General features: G+C 43.3%; 4 protein-coding genes across 4 annotated transcripts in view; 1 reads left to right on the top strand and 3 right to left on the bottom strand.

Moving 5' to 3' along the window:
- Window positions 1-51: 51 nt before the first annotated feature.
- Window positions 52-3,479, bottom strand: LOC117789713 (nuclear hormone receptor HR96). The gene is made up of 5 exons (XM_034628819.1): window positions 2,786-3,479; window positions 1,749-2,725; window positions 873-1,082; window positions 599-814; window positions 52-537 (listed from the first exon to the last, which is right to left on the bottom strand). The coding sequence occupies exons 1-5, from the start codon at window positions 3,477-3,479 to the stop codon at window positions 337-339; spliced, it is 2,298 nt and encodes a 765-aa protein (XP_034484710.1). The 3' UTR covers window positions 52-336.
- A 751-nt stretch (window positions 3,480-4,230) lies between these two features.
- LOC117791295 (ER membrane protein complex subunit 6) lies at window positions 4,231-4,744 on the top strand. The gene is made up of 2 exons (XM_034631005.1): window positions 4,231-4,407; window positions 4,470-4,744. Exons 1-2 carry the CDS (start codon window positions 4,275-4,277, stop codon window positions 4,676-4,678), a joined length of 342 nt encoding a protein of 113 aa, XP_034486896.1. The 5' UTR covers window positions 4,231-4,274; the 3' UTR covers window positions 4,679-4,744.
- Window positions 4,745-4,765: 21 nt separating this feature from the next.
- LOC117791294 (beta-1,4-galactosyltransferase 7) lies at window positions 4,766-5,852 on the bottom strand. Its single transcript, XM_034631004.1, has 3 exons — window positions 5,750-5,852; window positions 5,092-5,665; window positions 4,766-5,035 (listed from the first exon to the last, which is right to left on the bottom strand). Exons 1-3 carry the CDS (start codon window positions 5,850-5,852, stop codon window positions 4,786-4,788), a joined length of 927 nt encoding a protein of 308 aa, XP_034486895.1. The 3' UTR covers window positions 4,766-4,785.
- A 734-nt stretch (window positions 5,853-6,586) lies between these two features.
- Window positions 6,587-16,901, bottom strand: part of LOC117792826 (titin) — a 43,560-nt gene continuing 33,245 nt past the window's right edge. The window contains exons 4-7 of the mRNA XM_034633112.1: window positions 16,527-16,724; window positions 16,215-16,469; window positions 8,334-16,155; window positions 6,587-8,268 (exon numbers count right to left, since the gene is read on the bottom strand). Of these exons, the coding sequence (XP_034489003.1) occupies window positions 8,166-8,268; window positions 8,334-16,155; window positions 16,215-16,469; window positions 16,527-16,724 (8,378 nt within the window). The 3' untranslated portion in view covers window positions 6,587-8,165. The remainder of the gene's footprint in view (window positions 8,269-8,333; window positions 16,156-16,214; window positions 16,470-16,526; window positions 16,725-16,901) is intronic.

Raw genomic sequence — 16,901 nt, forward strand, 5'->3', positions numbered from 1 at the left:
CAAATGTGCAATTAATGCACCCCTGGTCTAGCCAATTGCATAGTTCACATGTTTTACTTTAAACTTAGTTTATTGAAAACTAATTAAAATGTGTACAATTAATTATATTTTTGCTTTGCATTTTGTACCTAAAATATACTCTCTTTGATGTAGAAATATAAAAACTATGTGTTATAGGCAAAATCTAACAATCACATTCGATTTAAATCTAACTTTATAAGCGAACAAACAAAACAAATTGTAGATGATATAGACTATATATATAGAAACAACAACAACAATAGCAGCACAGCGATTAGAATTATTGTAGCATTTTATGCAAAATTCCAAATCGTTTCAGTGATTTTTCAAATCAAATATTTCACGCAGCAACGGTTCCACCTGGGAAGGATTCACATTAAGATATACATTGATCATGAATTTGTTCAGACGCTCCACATCCGAAATCTTTTGGATCAAACGAATAAAGGCGTTCTTAGCTTCACAGCCCGGATATACGCTTTCTAGATATCTTCGCAGAAGATAATAATAAGAATTCTGTAAGAAACAAACAAATATTAAATATCTTTTATTATTCAAGCATTTGAAGCGAATTTACCTGGTCCAACCTAATAGCGTCCTTGTGTATGACACGCGATCGCGCCGGTGTGAATAAAACAATGGCACACATTATAAGAATAATATTTTCATCCATTCGCCACTTCTCATCAAAGGTGGTGATGAATTTCTGATGCTCTTCGTAGACATTCCCTTTGGCAAACTTTAGTAGATCGGTGCGTATATTCTTCATATTCTCTTTAGTTCCTTGTGGCACCTGAAACAAGTTGAGATTAAAATTATTTTCAAATAGATAAAGAGTATGTTTTTCTTACCTTCCAAGCACCTCGATCGGTATCATATATCATAACTGAGCGCATTATCATCATTTCGGTGCAGCCGCCTTTAAGCAATGCCACCTGATCCTCTTGGCACATGTCACGGAATGCACTGATCTTCTTGGCCATCTTAATAAGACGCTTAATTGCCACCGCAGTCAGATTGATGAGTTGCAATAGCTTTGGACTTTGGCGTGCATCGTCAGGCTGTGGATTGACCGAAGGTGATAACATTAATTATTGCATCAAAAGTGTTAGACTGTAGTGTATGATTCAATAATGAGGAACAGTGCTTATCATAGCGTATTGTACACCTGCGAGCTCCACATCTGTCAAAAACTGTATCAGTTTTCCTAATTAACAATACAAAATGTGCTAATTGAGTCGGAACAGCAGCGGTAAACAGTCAATTCACTGGCCATAAAGGCTGTCGGGCCAAAAACCAAAACAAAATTCATTGGTGCTCCACATTCAAACACTGGAAGTGACTTATGTGCGCCTGCTATTGTTGGTGATAGCGTCGCTGTTGATAATAAAGCAATGGAGATTTGGTAAGAGTGATAAAGTTATCATCCATGTTGGATTCAATTGTTTTTTGATATATATGCTCGGGCTATCCATTAGTTTAGCTACAGGTGTGTGCATTTCCATTCCATTGCGACACTATTTAATGTTTTTTGTTTACATTGGGGAGGGTACGTGTGCTGGGCACACAGAAACTCAGCGATGCACTGACTCATACACCAGGTGTTAGCTGTCTATCGGAATTGAAGAGCTCGCGATTAGATAAGAGTGTGAGCGCAGGTGTGTGAGTGTGACTGTGAGAATATGGATTTTGTGGAATGAAAGAAAGGAACGGAAATTGGTGGTTACCTTAATGCGTTCATCATTCATGATCAAGGCACTGAGATCTTCGTCAACTGGATCGTAGAGAGCCTCACTGGCCAGTCGCAACTCTCGAAGTTTCATCTGCTCCGCCTCATTGAGGTCCCGCTCTATAAATATGCTCGATGGGGCACAAATGGGCTGTTGGTGTTGCAGATGTTGCTGCTCGCTGGACGCCTTGCAGCCGCCATATGTCCTGTTGTGGCTCATGTAGGATGAGGACATGCCACCAGCAGCATGATAAACTTCATTTTTTATGTGAGAGCCGGGTGTCTGTAAGCTGTTGAAAGCCTGATACTCCAGGCGTATGACTTCAGAGAGCACTGATTCTATTGAATTGATACTGAGGCTTCCATCGATGCTAAGATCATCATTGTAGGTGGATGGCATAAAAGATTTCGTATCTAAATCTGGTGAATTGGCCATGTAGTGATGGTTGCCCGATGTACTGGGCAGTTCATCCGGCTTGTGATGCGCTTTGGGTGATTGATAGTGTAAGTCAATTGGAACACTGTTCGCTGGACTTGCTATGCTACTGAGAGGTGAGGTGTCCACGGTATTTATGCTGCCTGAGGGACTGCCGTTTAGCATCGAATGTATGACAGTATCTACACGAACATTTTGCGCCTGCTTCTCGTACTGTTGTCCCGCCTCGGACTCCTCAACCTCGTTGGCTTCAACTGGCGACTGTTTGCGTCCCTCTGTCGTCGTGTTTGTGCCATTGAAGATGCGATTAAGCATTTTGAGAGCCTCGGCAGGTGTGTTCATAAATTTGTTCATTATGTCAATGGCATTCTCCGGTGATCTCATCAGGTTCTGCATAAACTCGACCACATCCTTGGGTGAATCAACAATCTTGGAGATTATCTCAAGGCCATCCGTGGGTGAGCTCATGAACTTTGTGAATACTGTTAAAGCGTTGAATGGCGAGTTCATGATTTTACTTATAATCTTGAGCGCGTCTCCTGCACAAATTTTACATAATTAATAATGTAGATTTTACATGAGATTGGATTTGTGTTTACCTGGGTAATCAATCAAATGCGACACTAGCTTTAAGGCATCTTTTTGTGATCCAATTATTTTCTCCATTGCCGAGATAGCCTCCTTTTGGGTTCTCATAACCCGATTAATCGCCTGGGATGCACGATCTGGATCAGCGACAATCTCATCCACAATTTTCTCGGCTGTCATCAGCAGCGGATTAACGAGGGTCAATCGATCAGTCGGTGGTTTGCTTGTGGTTGAACTTGTTGGTCCCATTGTCATGCCATTGACATTAGCGCCACTGTCGGGTGATCCACAGCTGTGGGAATCTTGTGAGCCGCCATACATGTCCAGATTACAGCTGCTATCAGCCACAGCACCAGCCACTTTGTTATCATCCACATCTGCGTCCGCATCGGAACCCCCATGTTCCATCATGCGACGTTTGGCCCGATTATTTTCGATTTTGCGACGCTTGATGAGCTTATCCTCCTCGGACATGATATTCTCGCTCTTCATGCCAATGTCAAGGCATTTTTTCAGACGGCACTTTTGGCAAAAGCGGCGGGTGACCACGGTAATCTCACAGTTCTGATTAAATGGGCAAGTGAACTGCTTTTTGGCCAAGGCATTGCGTCTAAAGAACGCCTTGCAGCTCTCGCAAGTAACCGCATTGAAATTGTATCCCAATGCCTTGTCGCCGCACACAGCACAATTCTTAGGGGGTGACATAGTGCCTAGCCTAGCCTAACGCTGCCTCTGCCACTGCAGCTGCCTCTGTCTCCCACAGCTTTCAATTAGAATTGTGATTGATTTTTTAATTGCTCTGCTTTGTTATGGACTGGACTGGCCGCGAAATTATTTGTGCCTTCTTTTTCAATTTGATTTCTTTAGCACTTATTGTCACTCGCGATCTTCCAACATTTTCTGTTTTGCGCGTCCTTCTTAATTGCACCTTATGCCCTTCGACTTGAACACGTATAAATCACTAAGTTTCGTTATCACCACATATTTTAATTAATGGGGGCCCTCTTCTGTGTTGTTGTTGTTCTTCCACTAATGTTGCTCCAAAGGTTGCCACCCTGCAAAAATTCCCGATCTGGTTTGATTTTTTCTACTTAAAAAACAAGTACATTTCCGAAATTGGGTGTTTTTCATTTTTGTAAATAATTTCGGATTTTTTATTATTTTGTTTCTAGAATTTTTTTTAAATTTTTTTTATATAAAAATTTTTTTTTTCAAATTAAATTTTCTAACTTTTCTTCCCGAGGGCTGACGAGGTTCAAACCTTTATTATTATTTCTAAGTTATTGCATTTTTAAAATTTTCAGTTTTCTAAACTTAAAAACGGGCTGGCAGGCCCAATTCAAATTGTGATCAAAGCTGCCACCTTTGTTCTTCTTTGGGACTCGAATTAATGAACGTTCACTCAGCTTAGTGAACTAGCTGCTTAATCTGAACAAAACACAACAACTCTACCGAGAAATAGTTGTAAATTAAAAGTGTGCTGAAAAAATTTAATTAAAAATGAATCGGGTTAGAACACGTACGTCGAAAACCGGCGAAATTATCGCTTACAGTGAGGGGGTAATTCGGAAAAACATTTCCGCCGTTGAATATTGCCGCACCTCAATGGCCGCTATCTCGGGCTGCGCTGCGGGTAAAACATATAATTAACTAATTTAAAATGAATTGACATGTATTAAACTGTTTGTAATGTAGGCATTTTGGGGCTTAGTGGAACACTTGGATTCTTATTCTACTTTCTGTCGGTGTTTGTGCTCTGGCTAATGGTACTGATGAAGTCGGGCATACAGTGGCGCAAATACTTCATTAATCGGCGAAATCTACTGACGAACCAGTTCATGGGCGGCCTTTGCACCTACGTGCTCTTCTGGACATTCTTGTATGGCATGGTTCACGTGTACTAACACTACCATCGTGCAAATGCAAATAGACAAATAAACATAGCTTAAGACTCGTATAGGCGAAATGGATACAACGAATTGTCTTCTTATTTAGTTTTGCTCTTGTCTAACTAGGTTTGTACAGCGGAAGCAGCTGCTGCTGTTCCCGAGCAGTCGCACCAAGGCGTTTTATTTACATCACATTCAAATAATATATTAAGAACTGTAATTTGTGTGTTGTCGATTGTCATGTCGTGTACTTTTAGTATTTTATAGTTGACATTGTTGAGGCCCGAGTTGTGATCCCTTTTCCGTGTCATCTCCTTTTGGTTAAAACACTTTTGTGTATCCCGTTTGCGATGGTGACGATTGTGAATATGGCTAAAAGCATAACGCTAACATTAAAGTTTGTAATAATTGTAGTCTTCAACTTTTACCTAAAAGTGTCATTGATGCCAGTCTTGATGTTTTGGGGCCGTGTGACTTGCAAACCGGCATCCCTGATTCGAACGAAGAACTCATCGTCCTCCAATCCCCAGCCCCAGTATTGATTCGACATGCCATTCATTTGCTGAAAGTGCTCCCGACGCACCAACAAAATGCCGCCCACAAAATTATCGTAGTGATATTTTGGATGCAACTTGGGCCCGGCAATGTGTAGCGGTCCCAAGCTGCTGGGATACTCGTACAGCAGATCATTATTAAGTGGCAAAAGATCCACATCATGCATGGCAATATAATCGTACACTTCGCTAGTAAAGTGGAATCCCACATTGATGAGTGAGGCACGATTAAATCGGTATCTATCCACCTGATTCAGCACAAATATATGATGCTCGATGCCTTGGCGACGCAAGAACTGTGTCAGGTGTGGCACAAACTGCAGCAACTCCTCGAATCTGTCCCGAAAAGGCACCAAAACAGCCATTTTATGCGGAGATCGAGCGATTGGCTTCGTCGCATGCTCCTCAGTAAGTCTACTCAATGGGTTCTTCAGCGGACATATGCAGTCTGTAAAGAAAGCAATGTGTATTTATAGATGTCTATGGTGCCTCATTTGTATATACTTGTATTATTTATTTACACATTTCGCACCTGAACTTAGCGGCATAAAACTGAGAACTGCAATGCCACCCAGACAAAACGAAAGGCCGCACACGAAAAACCAATTTATGGTTGATATATTGGCCATTTTCATTTATGTTTATCTAATACTAAGTTTCGAGTACCAACACTACGTCACGCCATATATGAAAATAAAAATATAGTTTTTCCTGTGCACCTGCCGCACACAGTTCACAGCTCAGCTGTTTCTTTTATGGTCAGTGCTGCCAACTTAAAAAAAATAAATATTTTGTCTCCATCCCGTTGTTTTATTTGGAAAATGTCTCCATTTATATATATGGTACTGATGATGAGTCCGTGATGCTTAATATTTTTCTAGGACGCGCGCCCGCTTCGCCAATAAAAAACATTTATTTATTGTAACTGTTTTTTGAAAAACGCGTTGCCAGACTTAGGCTGCGACGTCTTTCTTGTTGAAAATAGCCGGAACTAGCTAAAAATAGCTAATTTGCCAATGGGTTGTGTCGAATCGTTCACAATAAAACCGACACTCAAATTGGTGAGTTCGTTCACTTTCGTGATTAGTTCAATTGAATTTAATTCGAATATTGCATCCGTACAATTCAAATGTGAACATATTTCTAGTTCATTTATTTTTGATAAACATTTTAAATTATAAATTAGATTAAAAAAAAGGTGAATAGTTCTGTAAGTGTTGGGAGTTCACCACCCCTCGGGGAGAGTTTTATAATTTATAATTTCAATATGTATCTTTCAGAGACAATGAATTGATTTCGCTATGAGAAAACCCACTTGAATTTCTAGAATATTGTCTATAAGCACCAACACACCCAGTTTGTACATTTCAATAAAAAGCGTTGTATTTATTTATAAGATTACAAAGAAAGCTTGCATATAAATTACGATAATTATGGAAACACAAGAGCTGTTCTTAAAAGACATATCAAATAAATAAGTTCTACATTAAAATTTATTTATTTATTTTTATAGTTAAATACTTAAAAACTGTAACTATATTTAGAGATTATGTAAATCTAATTGTTGTTCATATTTATTGTGTGTTTTACGTATCGAATTTTCGGCATTCTTTTTAATGCTCAAGCGACTGAAATTTGTTGATGCAAAAAATTTGTTGTTATATTGTTTATATGTTAATACCATTTGCGACTCGCAGATATTACAAAAAAATTAGTTTACAAAATTATCGCCTACTTTCATATCATATTTATTGTTTAAATTGGTCATATTTCAATCAGTCGAGCAATAGAAATTAGCCTACACAAGATTCGATTAGCAAGTTTAGTTTCCATCATCTGTTGACCTAAAAAAACACATTTATTAAGTTAAATTACTTTTCATTCCTACCACAGATGGATTTGTGCGTGCAAATGACGTAAACTTTAAATTCAATCGATTAAAAACTATGCAATTCGTGGTTCGTTTGTAAAATTGCTATAAAAACTAGTTTCGTTCGGTTCTTCATTTTACACATATTGTTGTATATAAAAGTATAAAAGCTTGGAAAAGTTCATAGACGACATAATTATATCAACTCAAATCAATTCAATTCAACTGATCTGATTTGATCTCATTGTGCGCGTTTTGTCAGGCGAATTTCGTTGCTCTTACAACAAAAGAAGACTAGAAGCAACAATTATACACAAAAAATAATAATGTTTAAAATAAAGTGACTAAAATACTATAAAAGCGCATTAAAGAAAAGTATTGCTATTGAAACAAACATAAAAGAAACGGCTTTTTTCTGTTCATAAACAAATTTTGAGGCTTCGTAAAATCATTAATTGGGAACCCCCACAAATGTTAGGTTAGGGTTGAGTCTCCTGAAAGCGATTGCATTTTATAAAGGGGAATCACAAAAAACAACTTTACAAGGCGCGTCATAACGTTTGATTATGGAATTGCTACACGGGTGTAATTCAAATACATAAGTTCATAATTGATTTTTTTTAGTGAGCGCGTTCTAAATTAATTGCACCTATACTATGTATACAGTACAATATCACTGGTTGCTTCGTCACGTAACCTATTTCGAAACAAATTGGAATTAAAATTGAAAAATGTGCAAGTCTATATGGAATCAGTAAATCGAAAGGAGAATTAAACATTCGATCTATTCTTAAGCGGATCTAATCAAGTGTGTTGTTGCATTAATTTCACCAGTTTTGGCACCTTAGTAAATATTATTGTGTGATTTTTTTTGTTCTGGTTCTGTTTCTGATTCTGTGTCTGTTTCTGTTTCTGAGTGTATTTTCCTGTTCCTTCAGATAAAAAACGTGAGGAACGCAGCGCTGTGGGTGCAATTTGGGTCTGATTTGTTCGTCTGTTTCTGTTTTCTGTTGTGATTGTTTTGTTTGCAGTGCTTAAAAATTAGTTAAAATTATATTTAGTGTGCATGGCTGGTGGTTCATCTTTTGCGGTGAGCCGTAGCGGCAGCCAACACGTGCCGCATCGTTGGCTCCGGCACGCATTGCTGTGGATCGCACTTCATGTTGCCATCTCCGCCGCAGCTGCAATAAAAATATATTTTTTAATAAGAAATATTCGAATTAGGATAATGCTAGTTTCTACTCACGTGCAACTGATGCAGGGACCACTCGTTGATTCGATGGGTTCGCCCACCTTATAAGATCTGCCGTTGATTAGGCAGCCAGTGTGTTTCACAGCATCACCATGAGAGTAGTTCAGGAAATGTGGTGGCAGTGTGGTGCTTGTGGTTGTTGTGCTTGTCGTTATATTTAGCACAGCGGCCATGGACACAGGACACTCGTAGCGTGGACAACAGAAGCCAGAGATGGGCTCCTCGTGGCAACCAGAAATTGGAGGCGGACAAGATTGTTGCAAGCAAATAATGTCGCTTCTAAAGCAGAAGCAGAAATCGCAAGGATCGTCGCGTGGAATTTGCTGAGCCGATACATAGATCTTGCCAGCATAGCGACAGGTGCCAGGACCAAATACCTCTTCCTCATCGTATTCGTCTTCAGGATATGATGGATACTGTGGTTGTTGGCCATAGGAAGGTGGTGTAATGGGTTCGTGTCCTGCACTGGATGCCACTGTAGTCGTGAGTGGAGTTTCTGTTGTCGATGTCTCGGTGCTTGGTTTGGCTGGAGCAGCTTCAGTCTGATCAACTGAGACCCTGTCGTCGATAACTGGTGCCTTTGTGGTGCTGGTGATATGATGGCTAAACAACGGATGAACCGTCATAATACTGTCAATTTCAGGCTGTTTGGTGGCGGATTCCTCGCTGGAGCTCTCTGTAACAGCAGCAGCTGTTGTTGCATCCACGGCTGGAACAGCTGTCTCGTCGTGTTCTGGTTTCTCTGGAGCAGCCTCAGTACCATCCTCTACTGATTCATCGCTATCCTCTTCCTTGTGAGGAATCTCAGATGCTGGAGTGTGCGCCTCTTCCGATTCAGCAGATTCGTCACCCTCTTCGGAGGAATCTGAGCTTGTGACAACAGCTGGAATTGCTGTGGAGGTTGCTTCCTCGGCTGGCTTAACAGTGTGCTCCTCAGAGTCGGGTTCTTGAGCTGGGGTCTCTGTGCCCTCTTCGACAGGTGCCTTGGTTGGAACCTCATCGGCAGTTGGCGCTGGCGTTGGTGGTTTCAGCTTGGCACCAGCAGCCTCATCAGTGGTATCCTCATGCTCAACAGCACTTGGCTCTGTGGTTTCCTTACCCACATCTTCTGTGGCAGATGGATGTTTGCTGACTTCGCTGGTTGCTTCAATGTCATGAGCAGCAGGAGCAACTGTAACAGTAACTGGAGTCTTGTCAGCATCTTCAGCAGAAGTTGTGGCAGATTCGGCATCTTCCTCGGTTTCGGGAGCAATCGTTTGTGACATAACATCTTCAATGGGTTTCTTGTCGACTTCCTCAGCATCAGGAACATGAATTGGAGAGAGAGTAGTGTCAACTGGAGTTCTGAATGTGGTTGGAATTGGTGCAGCTTCTTTTTCTTCCTCAGATTTGGGAGTTGTGATGCCATCTTTAACGGGTTCACCAGTTTCTTCAGTCTTATCAACAGCTGGTTTCGCTGTGGTATCCTCTGTATCATCATCTTGAGCACCAGGAGCAGCTGCAGGAGCTGTGGTAACATCGATCTTGTCATCAGCAGATGGAGTTGTGCCTTCAGCCTTGATGGAAGTGGCAGCGGTTGTCGATGGTTGCTCTGATTCCTCTTCAGTTGGCACAGGGGTAGATGCAATCTTCTTATCTTCATCTTCCTCTTCGGATGGTTTTTCAGTCGCAGGCTCAATTTCATCATGTGCATCCTTAGATGGTGCAATTGTAGCTGAAGGTTCCTTCTCAGATGGTTTACCGCTCTCTGATGGCTGAGCATCTGTGGTGGAAACAATACCCTCTTCGGGCTTAGGCTCCTTGACACCCTCCTCTTCTTCGATTGGTTGTACAGTTGTTGAATCTGCTTTGTCCCCTTCCTGCTTGGTTTGGTCATCAGCTGGAGCAGCTGTAGGCAAGACGTCATGGGATATTTGTTCACCTTCCTCTTCTGAAGATGGAGGCTCAGTTGCTTCATCGGATTCAACTTCGTTCTCAGATGAAGCTGGACTCGTGGTTTCCTTCTCTGGTTCAGCCGTAGGCGCTCTCGTTGGCAATGGTGGTTCCTTCTTATCTTCAGTACTCTGTGGCACAGCAATTGTTGCAGCAAGAATGTCTTCGGTACTTTCCTCCTCGGCAGGTGTCTTTTCATCATCTGGTTTCGATGAGGCTTCTCCAGAAGAAGGTGCAACCGTTGTGAATTTGCCTGATTCAATTTCATCATCAGATGGAATTTTAGTCGTAGATTCTGTGACCTTATCAACCGGAGATTTGGTTGTCGTTGATGGTAGTTTATCTTGGAGTTCCTCTTCAGACTCTGTCGAAACATCTTCCACAAATGGAGCATCTGTTGAAATGTCCATGCTAACTGGTTTCTCTTTTTCTGCAGGTTTCTCCTCTTCGGGAATAGGAACAGCAGTTGTAATATCAATTTTGTCTTCTGGAATTTCCTTGTCTCCCTCAGTAGTTGGCAATGCAGTCGATGAGGCTTCGATTTCAGGCTTCTCTTCATCCTTATTAGGAACGCTTGGACTAATGGTTGTTGCAAGTTTAGAGTCCACATCGATCTCCTCGGATGCAGATGTTGTGTCTTCGTCGGTTGCCTTGGAGGGAACTGCCGTTGTGATATCTTCGGTGTCTTTGTGTTCTTCATCATGGACGGAAGGAGCAGATGTCGAAGCGGTAATCGTATGTGGTACTGAAGTCGATGGTGCTTCCTCCTCAGAAGTAGGCTCTTCTGAAGTAGTTTTCTCTGTTGAGGATAGGTGTTCTTCATCAGCATTCTCAGTCTTGTCTTCGTGATCCTTCTCCTCAGTTGATGGCGATGTTGAGATCGAGGGAATTTCAGTTTCCTTTTCAATGCCAGCCTCTGTTGAAGATGGTTCAGATGAAACAGACTCATCTTCTGGTTTCTTAGTATCGGTAGTAATTGGCTTAATTGGTTTTTCATCAATTTTGTCTTCCGGTATTGATAGTATTTCATCATGAGCAGGACTGACAGTACTAGCATCCAATTTATCTTCTTCATCCTCAGCTGGTAAGGCAGTTGTTGATTCCTTGTCAGACTCATCTTTGTCAGCAGCAGGTGAAGAAACTGTGACGGTGGGCTCGGATACAATTCCAGTCTTTTCTGGAGCGGCCGTTGAAGACTCATCTTCAGATGGTTTCGTTGTAACTTTGTGTACGGAAGAAGCCACAGTTGTGGTCGATTGTTCATCGTGAACATCTTCAGGAAGTTGAGAAACGGTAGATACTTCATCTTCGGAGGTTGGAGGAACAGTTGTAGCCTTATCCTTAGCATCCTTGTCAATAGAAACCTTTTCAGTGCTCGAGACGTCATCTTCATCAGATGCAACAGGTACAGAGGTACTTTCTTCTTCATCTTTGGTGACTTCGGGAGCAGATGTGGAAATATCTTCCGATGTTTCCTTCTCTTCCTCAGAGATTGTAGCCTTGGTTGTCGTATCAGATTCCTTTTCCGTATCTGCTGGATGCTCAACATCCTTATCTGCTTCTGCCGGAGCAGCGGGTGTTGGCAGTGGGGCTTCCTCAAACAGATTCTTGTCTTGATCCGTTTCCTTGGTTGGTTCCTGCTCAATATCAGCCTCGGTACTAGTTTCCTTGTCTGCTGGATGCTCAACATCCTTATCTGCTTCTGCAGGAGCAGCGGGGGTTGGCAGTGGGGCTTCCTCAAACAGTTTCTTGTCTTGGTCTCCCTCGGTCTCTGGACGAGCTGTTGTAGCTGCACTGCTGTCTTCAGTGCTTTCTTCTCCGGATGGCACCTTTTCGTCCTCTTCGACAGAAGGCTTAGAATCATCAGTAGTTGGAGCCAAAGTTGTGAGTTTTTCCGTAATATCAACTTCAGTTGGTGCAGGAGTTGATGATGCTGGGATCTTTTCATCAGTTGGTTTATCACCATCGACAGATGCTTCAGTAGATGAGGCCTCTTCCTCAGAAGTTTCTGTAGATGCTTCTTCGGATGTAGGAGTAGCAACACTTGGAGAAACCTTATCCTCAGTCTCGCTTTCTGGCGCTTCAGTCTTCTCTTCAGTAGGCTTCTCTTCCTCGGTTGGTTTCTCTTCCTCCTTCGAAACCGGAGCAACTGTTGTAGCAGCCAAAGTATCTTCAATCTCCTTCTGTGTATCATCGGCAACTGGAGCGGGTGTTGTGGCTTCTTCGTGAGTAGGTTGTTTCTTGGTTTCATCAATAGCTGGTGTAGCAGTTGAGGAGACCATGTCATCCTCAGTTTCCTTATCATCCTCAGCTTGAGGCTCTTTCTCGGCAGGCTTTTGAACATCCTTCTTGATCTCAGGAGCAGCAGTTGCGGATACAATTTCATCATCATCTTTTTCTGAAGGAATCTCTTCCTTAGTCGGCTTCTTGACTTCCTTCTCTGTCGTGATCTCGTCCAGTTGGGGAATTGCAGTAGTTACTGGAACCTCTTCATCGGGCTTGACATGAGACATTGGTTGTTCAGTAATGCCAGAAGGCATAATGACATCCTCAGGTACCTTCTCAGTACTTGTAGACACATCTTCCTCATCGACAACATCCACAGGCTTCGCACTTGTCTCAGGCTTAACAGTTGTGGACTTGTCTTCAGGAGTACTAACATCGGCCTTAGGAGTCGTAGAGTCAGAGTCTTCACAAATGTAGGTTGGACAGCAACCATCAAGAAGATCAGTAGCCAGGACACACTTCTCTCTATCCTCGGGTATCTTGCATTCCATTGCCTTGCAGGAAACAATGCTGCTAACGCACGTGCAGGATACATCGCAAGGTGTTGTTGCTGGTACTTCGGTATTATTGGCATAGGTCTTGCCTTCCACCAAGCAATCGCCCTCTCCGGGAATGACAGATGGCAGCTGCATGTCGGGTAGAGTTGCTGAAGTGGTTTCTTCGTCAGCACTGGGAGGCAAGGTTGTCTTCTCGACAACAAAGTCGGTGCGGGTATCAACGGATGGTACTTCTGGTTTACCCTCGGTTGGTTTCGGTGTTTCCTTCTGAGTTGTTGATGCAGTGACATTTTCTTCTCCGATTTCGGTACTGGTCTCATCAGGCTCCTGAGAGTCGGTATCTGGAGACGAAGGTGGCAGGTAAACTGAGCCTGGTTTGGCAGTTGAGGTTCCTTCGCTTGTTTCAGGTTGGGCAGTCGTTTCATCCACATCCACGACAGCGGGAGCAATATCAGACTTGGCAGGAGCAGCTTGTGTAGTTTGCTCCTCATCCTTCTCTGTGGCGGAGCCTTCAGTGGTTGGCTTGTGCTCACCCAATGGTACACTGGTAGATGACACAATTTCTTTTTCTGTCTCAGTTGTATCTTCATCAGCCTTTTCAGGGGTTGTGACTTTGTCGGTAGTTGAGTCCACTTCTCCCTTCTTGGGTTGCTCGGTTTGTTCCTTATCGACTTCCGTCTCATCACTTTCCTTTTTATCGCTTTCGACTGCGGGTACGGTAGTGGGTTGCTCTTCCTTATCACCAGGAAGTATTGGACCGGCTGTGCTGCTCTCCTCCACAGGTTTTTCTTCATCCGAAGTGCTCTCCTCGGTACTGATGCCTTCAGTAGAGGAGGATGGAATCTGGGAGCCCGCTGTTGTTGTGTAAACATCTTCGACTTTCTCAACATCTTTGTCTGCTGAGATGTCAGTAGAGCTTTCAGTCTGATCTTCCACAGTCTTGGCGGTGGTAGACTTTGTAATCTCAATGTCGTCTTGTTTAGCTGGAGTTGTAGTCTTGGACGTATCGTCTTCTCCGCTAATATCCTCGGTCGTTGTGACTGGAACGATTTGTTCTTCATCGCTGGGACCCGCGCTGGGTTTGATAATATCCTTGTCTTCTTCGCTAATATCTCTTGCTGGAGTTGTAGCTTGCAAAGTGTCCTCATCGGAGGTGGGAGCTTTGTCAGTTTCCTTTTCAAGAGACTCGGCTCCGGCTGGGGTTGTAACCTTGATAAATTCATCATCAGGAATGATTTCCTTGGCGGGAGTTGTGGCTTTAACGATCTCATCTTCTTCGCTGACTTCCTCTGAAGGAGTTGTAGCCTGGACGATTTCATCTTCTTCACTAGCTGCCTTAGCTGGAGTTGTAGCCTTAACGGTTTCATCTTCTTCACTAGCTGCCTTAGCTGGAGTTGTTGCCTGCACGCTGTCTTCTTCTTCCTTCGCGGGAGTTGTTTTCTTGGCGATTTCTTCTTCGTCACTGACTTCCTTGGATGGAGTAGTTGGCTTGATAATCTCATCGTCTTCACTGACTTCCTCGGAAGGAGTTGTAGCCTTAACGATCTCGTCATCTTCGCTGACTTCCTCGGAAGGAGTTGTAGCCTTGACGATTTCATCTTCTTCGCTAGTTGCCTTAGCAGGAGTTGTAGCCTTGACGATTTCATCTTCATCCTTAGCTGGAGTTGTAGCCTTGACAATTTCATCATCAGCATCGATCTTGGCAGAAGTTGTTGGCCTAACAATTTCATCGTCATCGCTGACTTCCTTGGAGGGAGTTGTAGCCTTAACGATCTCATCTTCTTCGCTGACTTCCTCGGAGGGAGTTGTCGCCTTAATGATATCATCGTCGGCACTGGTATCCTTAGCAGGAGTTGTCGCCTTGACGATTTCATCATCAGTTGTGACTTCCTTGCCGGGAGTGGTTGCTTGCTCGACATCCTTGTCCCCACTAATTTCTGGAGCAGTAGTTGTAGCCTTGACAGTATCCTCTTCATCAATTTCATCCTCAATTGAAGTAGCAGGCTTAGCAGTATCTTGTTCATCATGTTCTTCTCCGGCTGGAGTTGTAGCCTTGACGATCTCATCTTCTTCGCTGAATTCCTTAGCTGGAGTAGTAGGCTTAACGATCTCATCTTCTTCGCTGACTTCCTTAGCTGGAGTAGTAGGCTTGACGATCTCATCTTCTTCGCTGACTTCCTTTGCTGGAGTAGTAGCCTTGACGATCTCATCTTCCTCACTGCTGACTTCGGTTTCTGGAGTTGTAGCCTTGACAACATCTTCTTCTTCGCTGGATGTAGGTGTTGTAGCCTTCTCCCTATCTTCTTCTGCCGTAGCTGGCGTAGTTGGCTTAGCAATCTCTTTCTCTGAGTCACTTGTTGCCTTAGGAGCCGTTGTTGTCGTGGCCTTGACAGCTTCCTCCTCTCCGCTTCCTTCCTCAGGTGTGACCTTAACCTCTTCACCGCTGCCTTCCTCTTCAGATGCGGCCGTGGATGATTCAGGTGGAGTATCAATACGAGTGTCAGTAACAACAGTAGAAACCTCAGGTTCCTTCTCTTTCTTCTTATCCTCTGGCTCGGGAGCAAATGTTGTGTCGATTTCACCGCTGCCAGCTTCCTCAGCTGGTCCCTCAGTGGACTCATCCTTGATCTTCTCCTCATCATCAATGTGCTCCTGCAGATCAACATCTTCCTTGGGTATTTCACCGTGAATATCCTTGACTGGAGCAGATGTGGTAATAACATCCTCATCGTGTCTAATCTCTTGTGTGGTGATCTCAACAATTTCGGTGGTGGCGCTGTCATCCTCGCAGATATAATTGCTGGGACAGCACTCTCCCTCGGCAGCGGGCATGGCACGACAGGCCTTTCCACTGGCCGTGCTCATCATAGGCATCTCACACTCTTGGACGGCACAGACAATGTCACCACGCATGCAGTAGCAATGCTCACAAGCATTCTTGCCCCTGATGGAGGCACCATCAGCAAAGAGATCGCCATCGTGGATGCAATCCGTGGACACTGGCGGAGTCATGGTTGTGGTAAGAATAAAGCCAGGAGTTGGACGTACTGTCGTCGTTGCTGTCGACTGATCCTCCAGCTCAAGCACATCGTTCTCATGGTCTGTAGGAAAGACTACAGCTGTAGATATATTTGGGAAGATTTCACCAAGGATTACTTACCGCAACTGTAGCGAACGGGACAACAGGAACCCTTGTTGTAGATGGGCGTGCAGCCATCAACATGCAATGTGCACTCCTGCATAACACACTTGGTCTGATTGTTAATACAATAACAGAGCTCACAGGGCTTATTCGGATTCGACGGCACCTGGGCGCCTTCCGGGTAGAACTTCTCCTCAATGCTGCAGCCAAACTTCTCAGGAATGCTCAACTCAGTGCCCGGCTCGGGAGTATGATAGGGCACATTAACAGGCACTGGAATATCTTCACGTAAAACAGATGTCTTAATGGAAATAGATTTGAACAACTTACCCTCTGGACAGGTAATGATGGGACAGCATTGATCCTCGCGCTTCTCCACAATGCAATCGTGACCAATGGGCTTTGTGAAGGGGCAGACTCTAAGGTAGCACATGAGCATGCGATTGTGGCAGGTGCAGTTAAGACATGGCTCATTGGTCATAATACGGTCACCCTCATTGTAATGCGCATAGTTGTAGTAGCAGCCTTCTGTATTAATAAAAAAAGAACCCAAAAGAAAGTTGGCGATTTATTAATAATAACTACTGCCTAGACATTTAACTGGAGCAGTTCCTGGGAACAATTGCCCAAAGAACAATGAATAGAAGTACTCGCTTTATCAACTAGTTAATGTAGAAATTCCCTAGCATCAGTTATGCATTCAAG

The sequence above is a fragment of the Drosophila innubila genome (genome assembly GCF_004354385.1).
Source record: "Drosophila innubila isolate TH190305 chromosome 3R unlocalized genomic scaffold, UK_Dinn_1.0 2_E_3R, whole genome shotgun sequence".
Lineage (NCBI taxonomy): Eukaryota > Metazoa > Arthropoda > Insecta > Diptera > Drosophilidae > Drosophila > Drosophila innubila.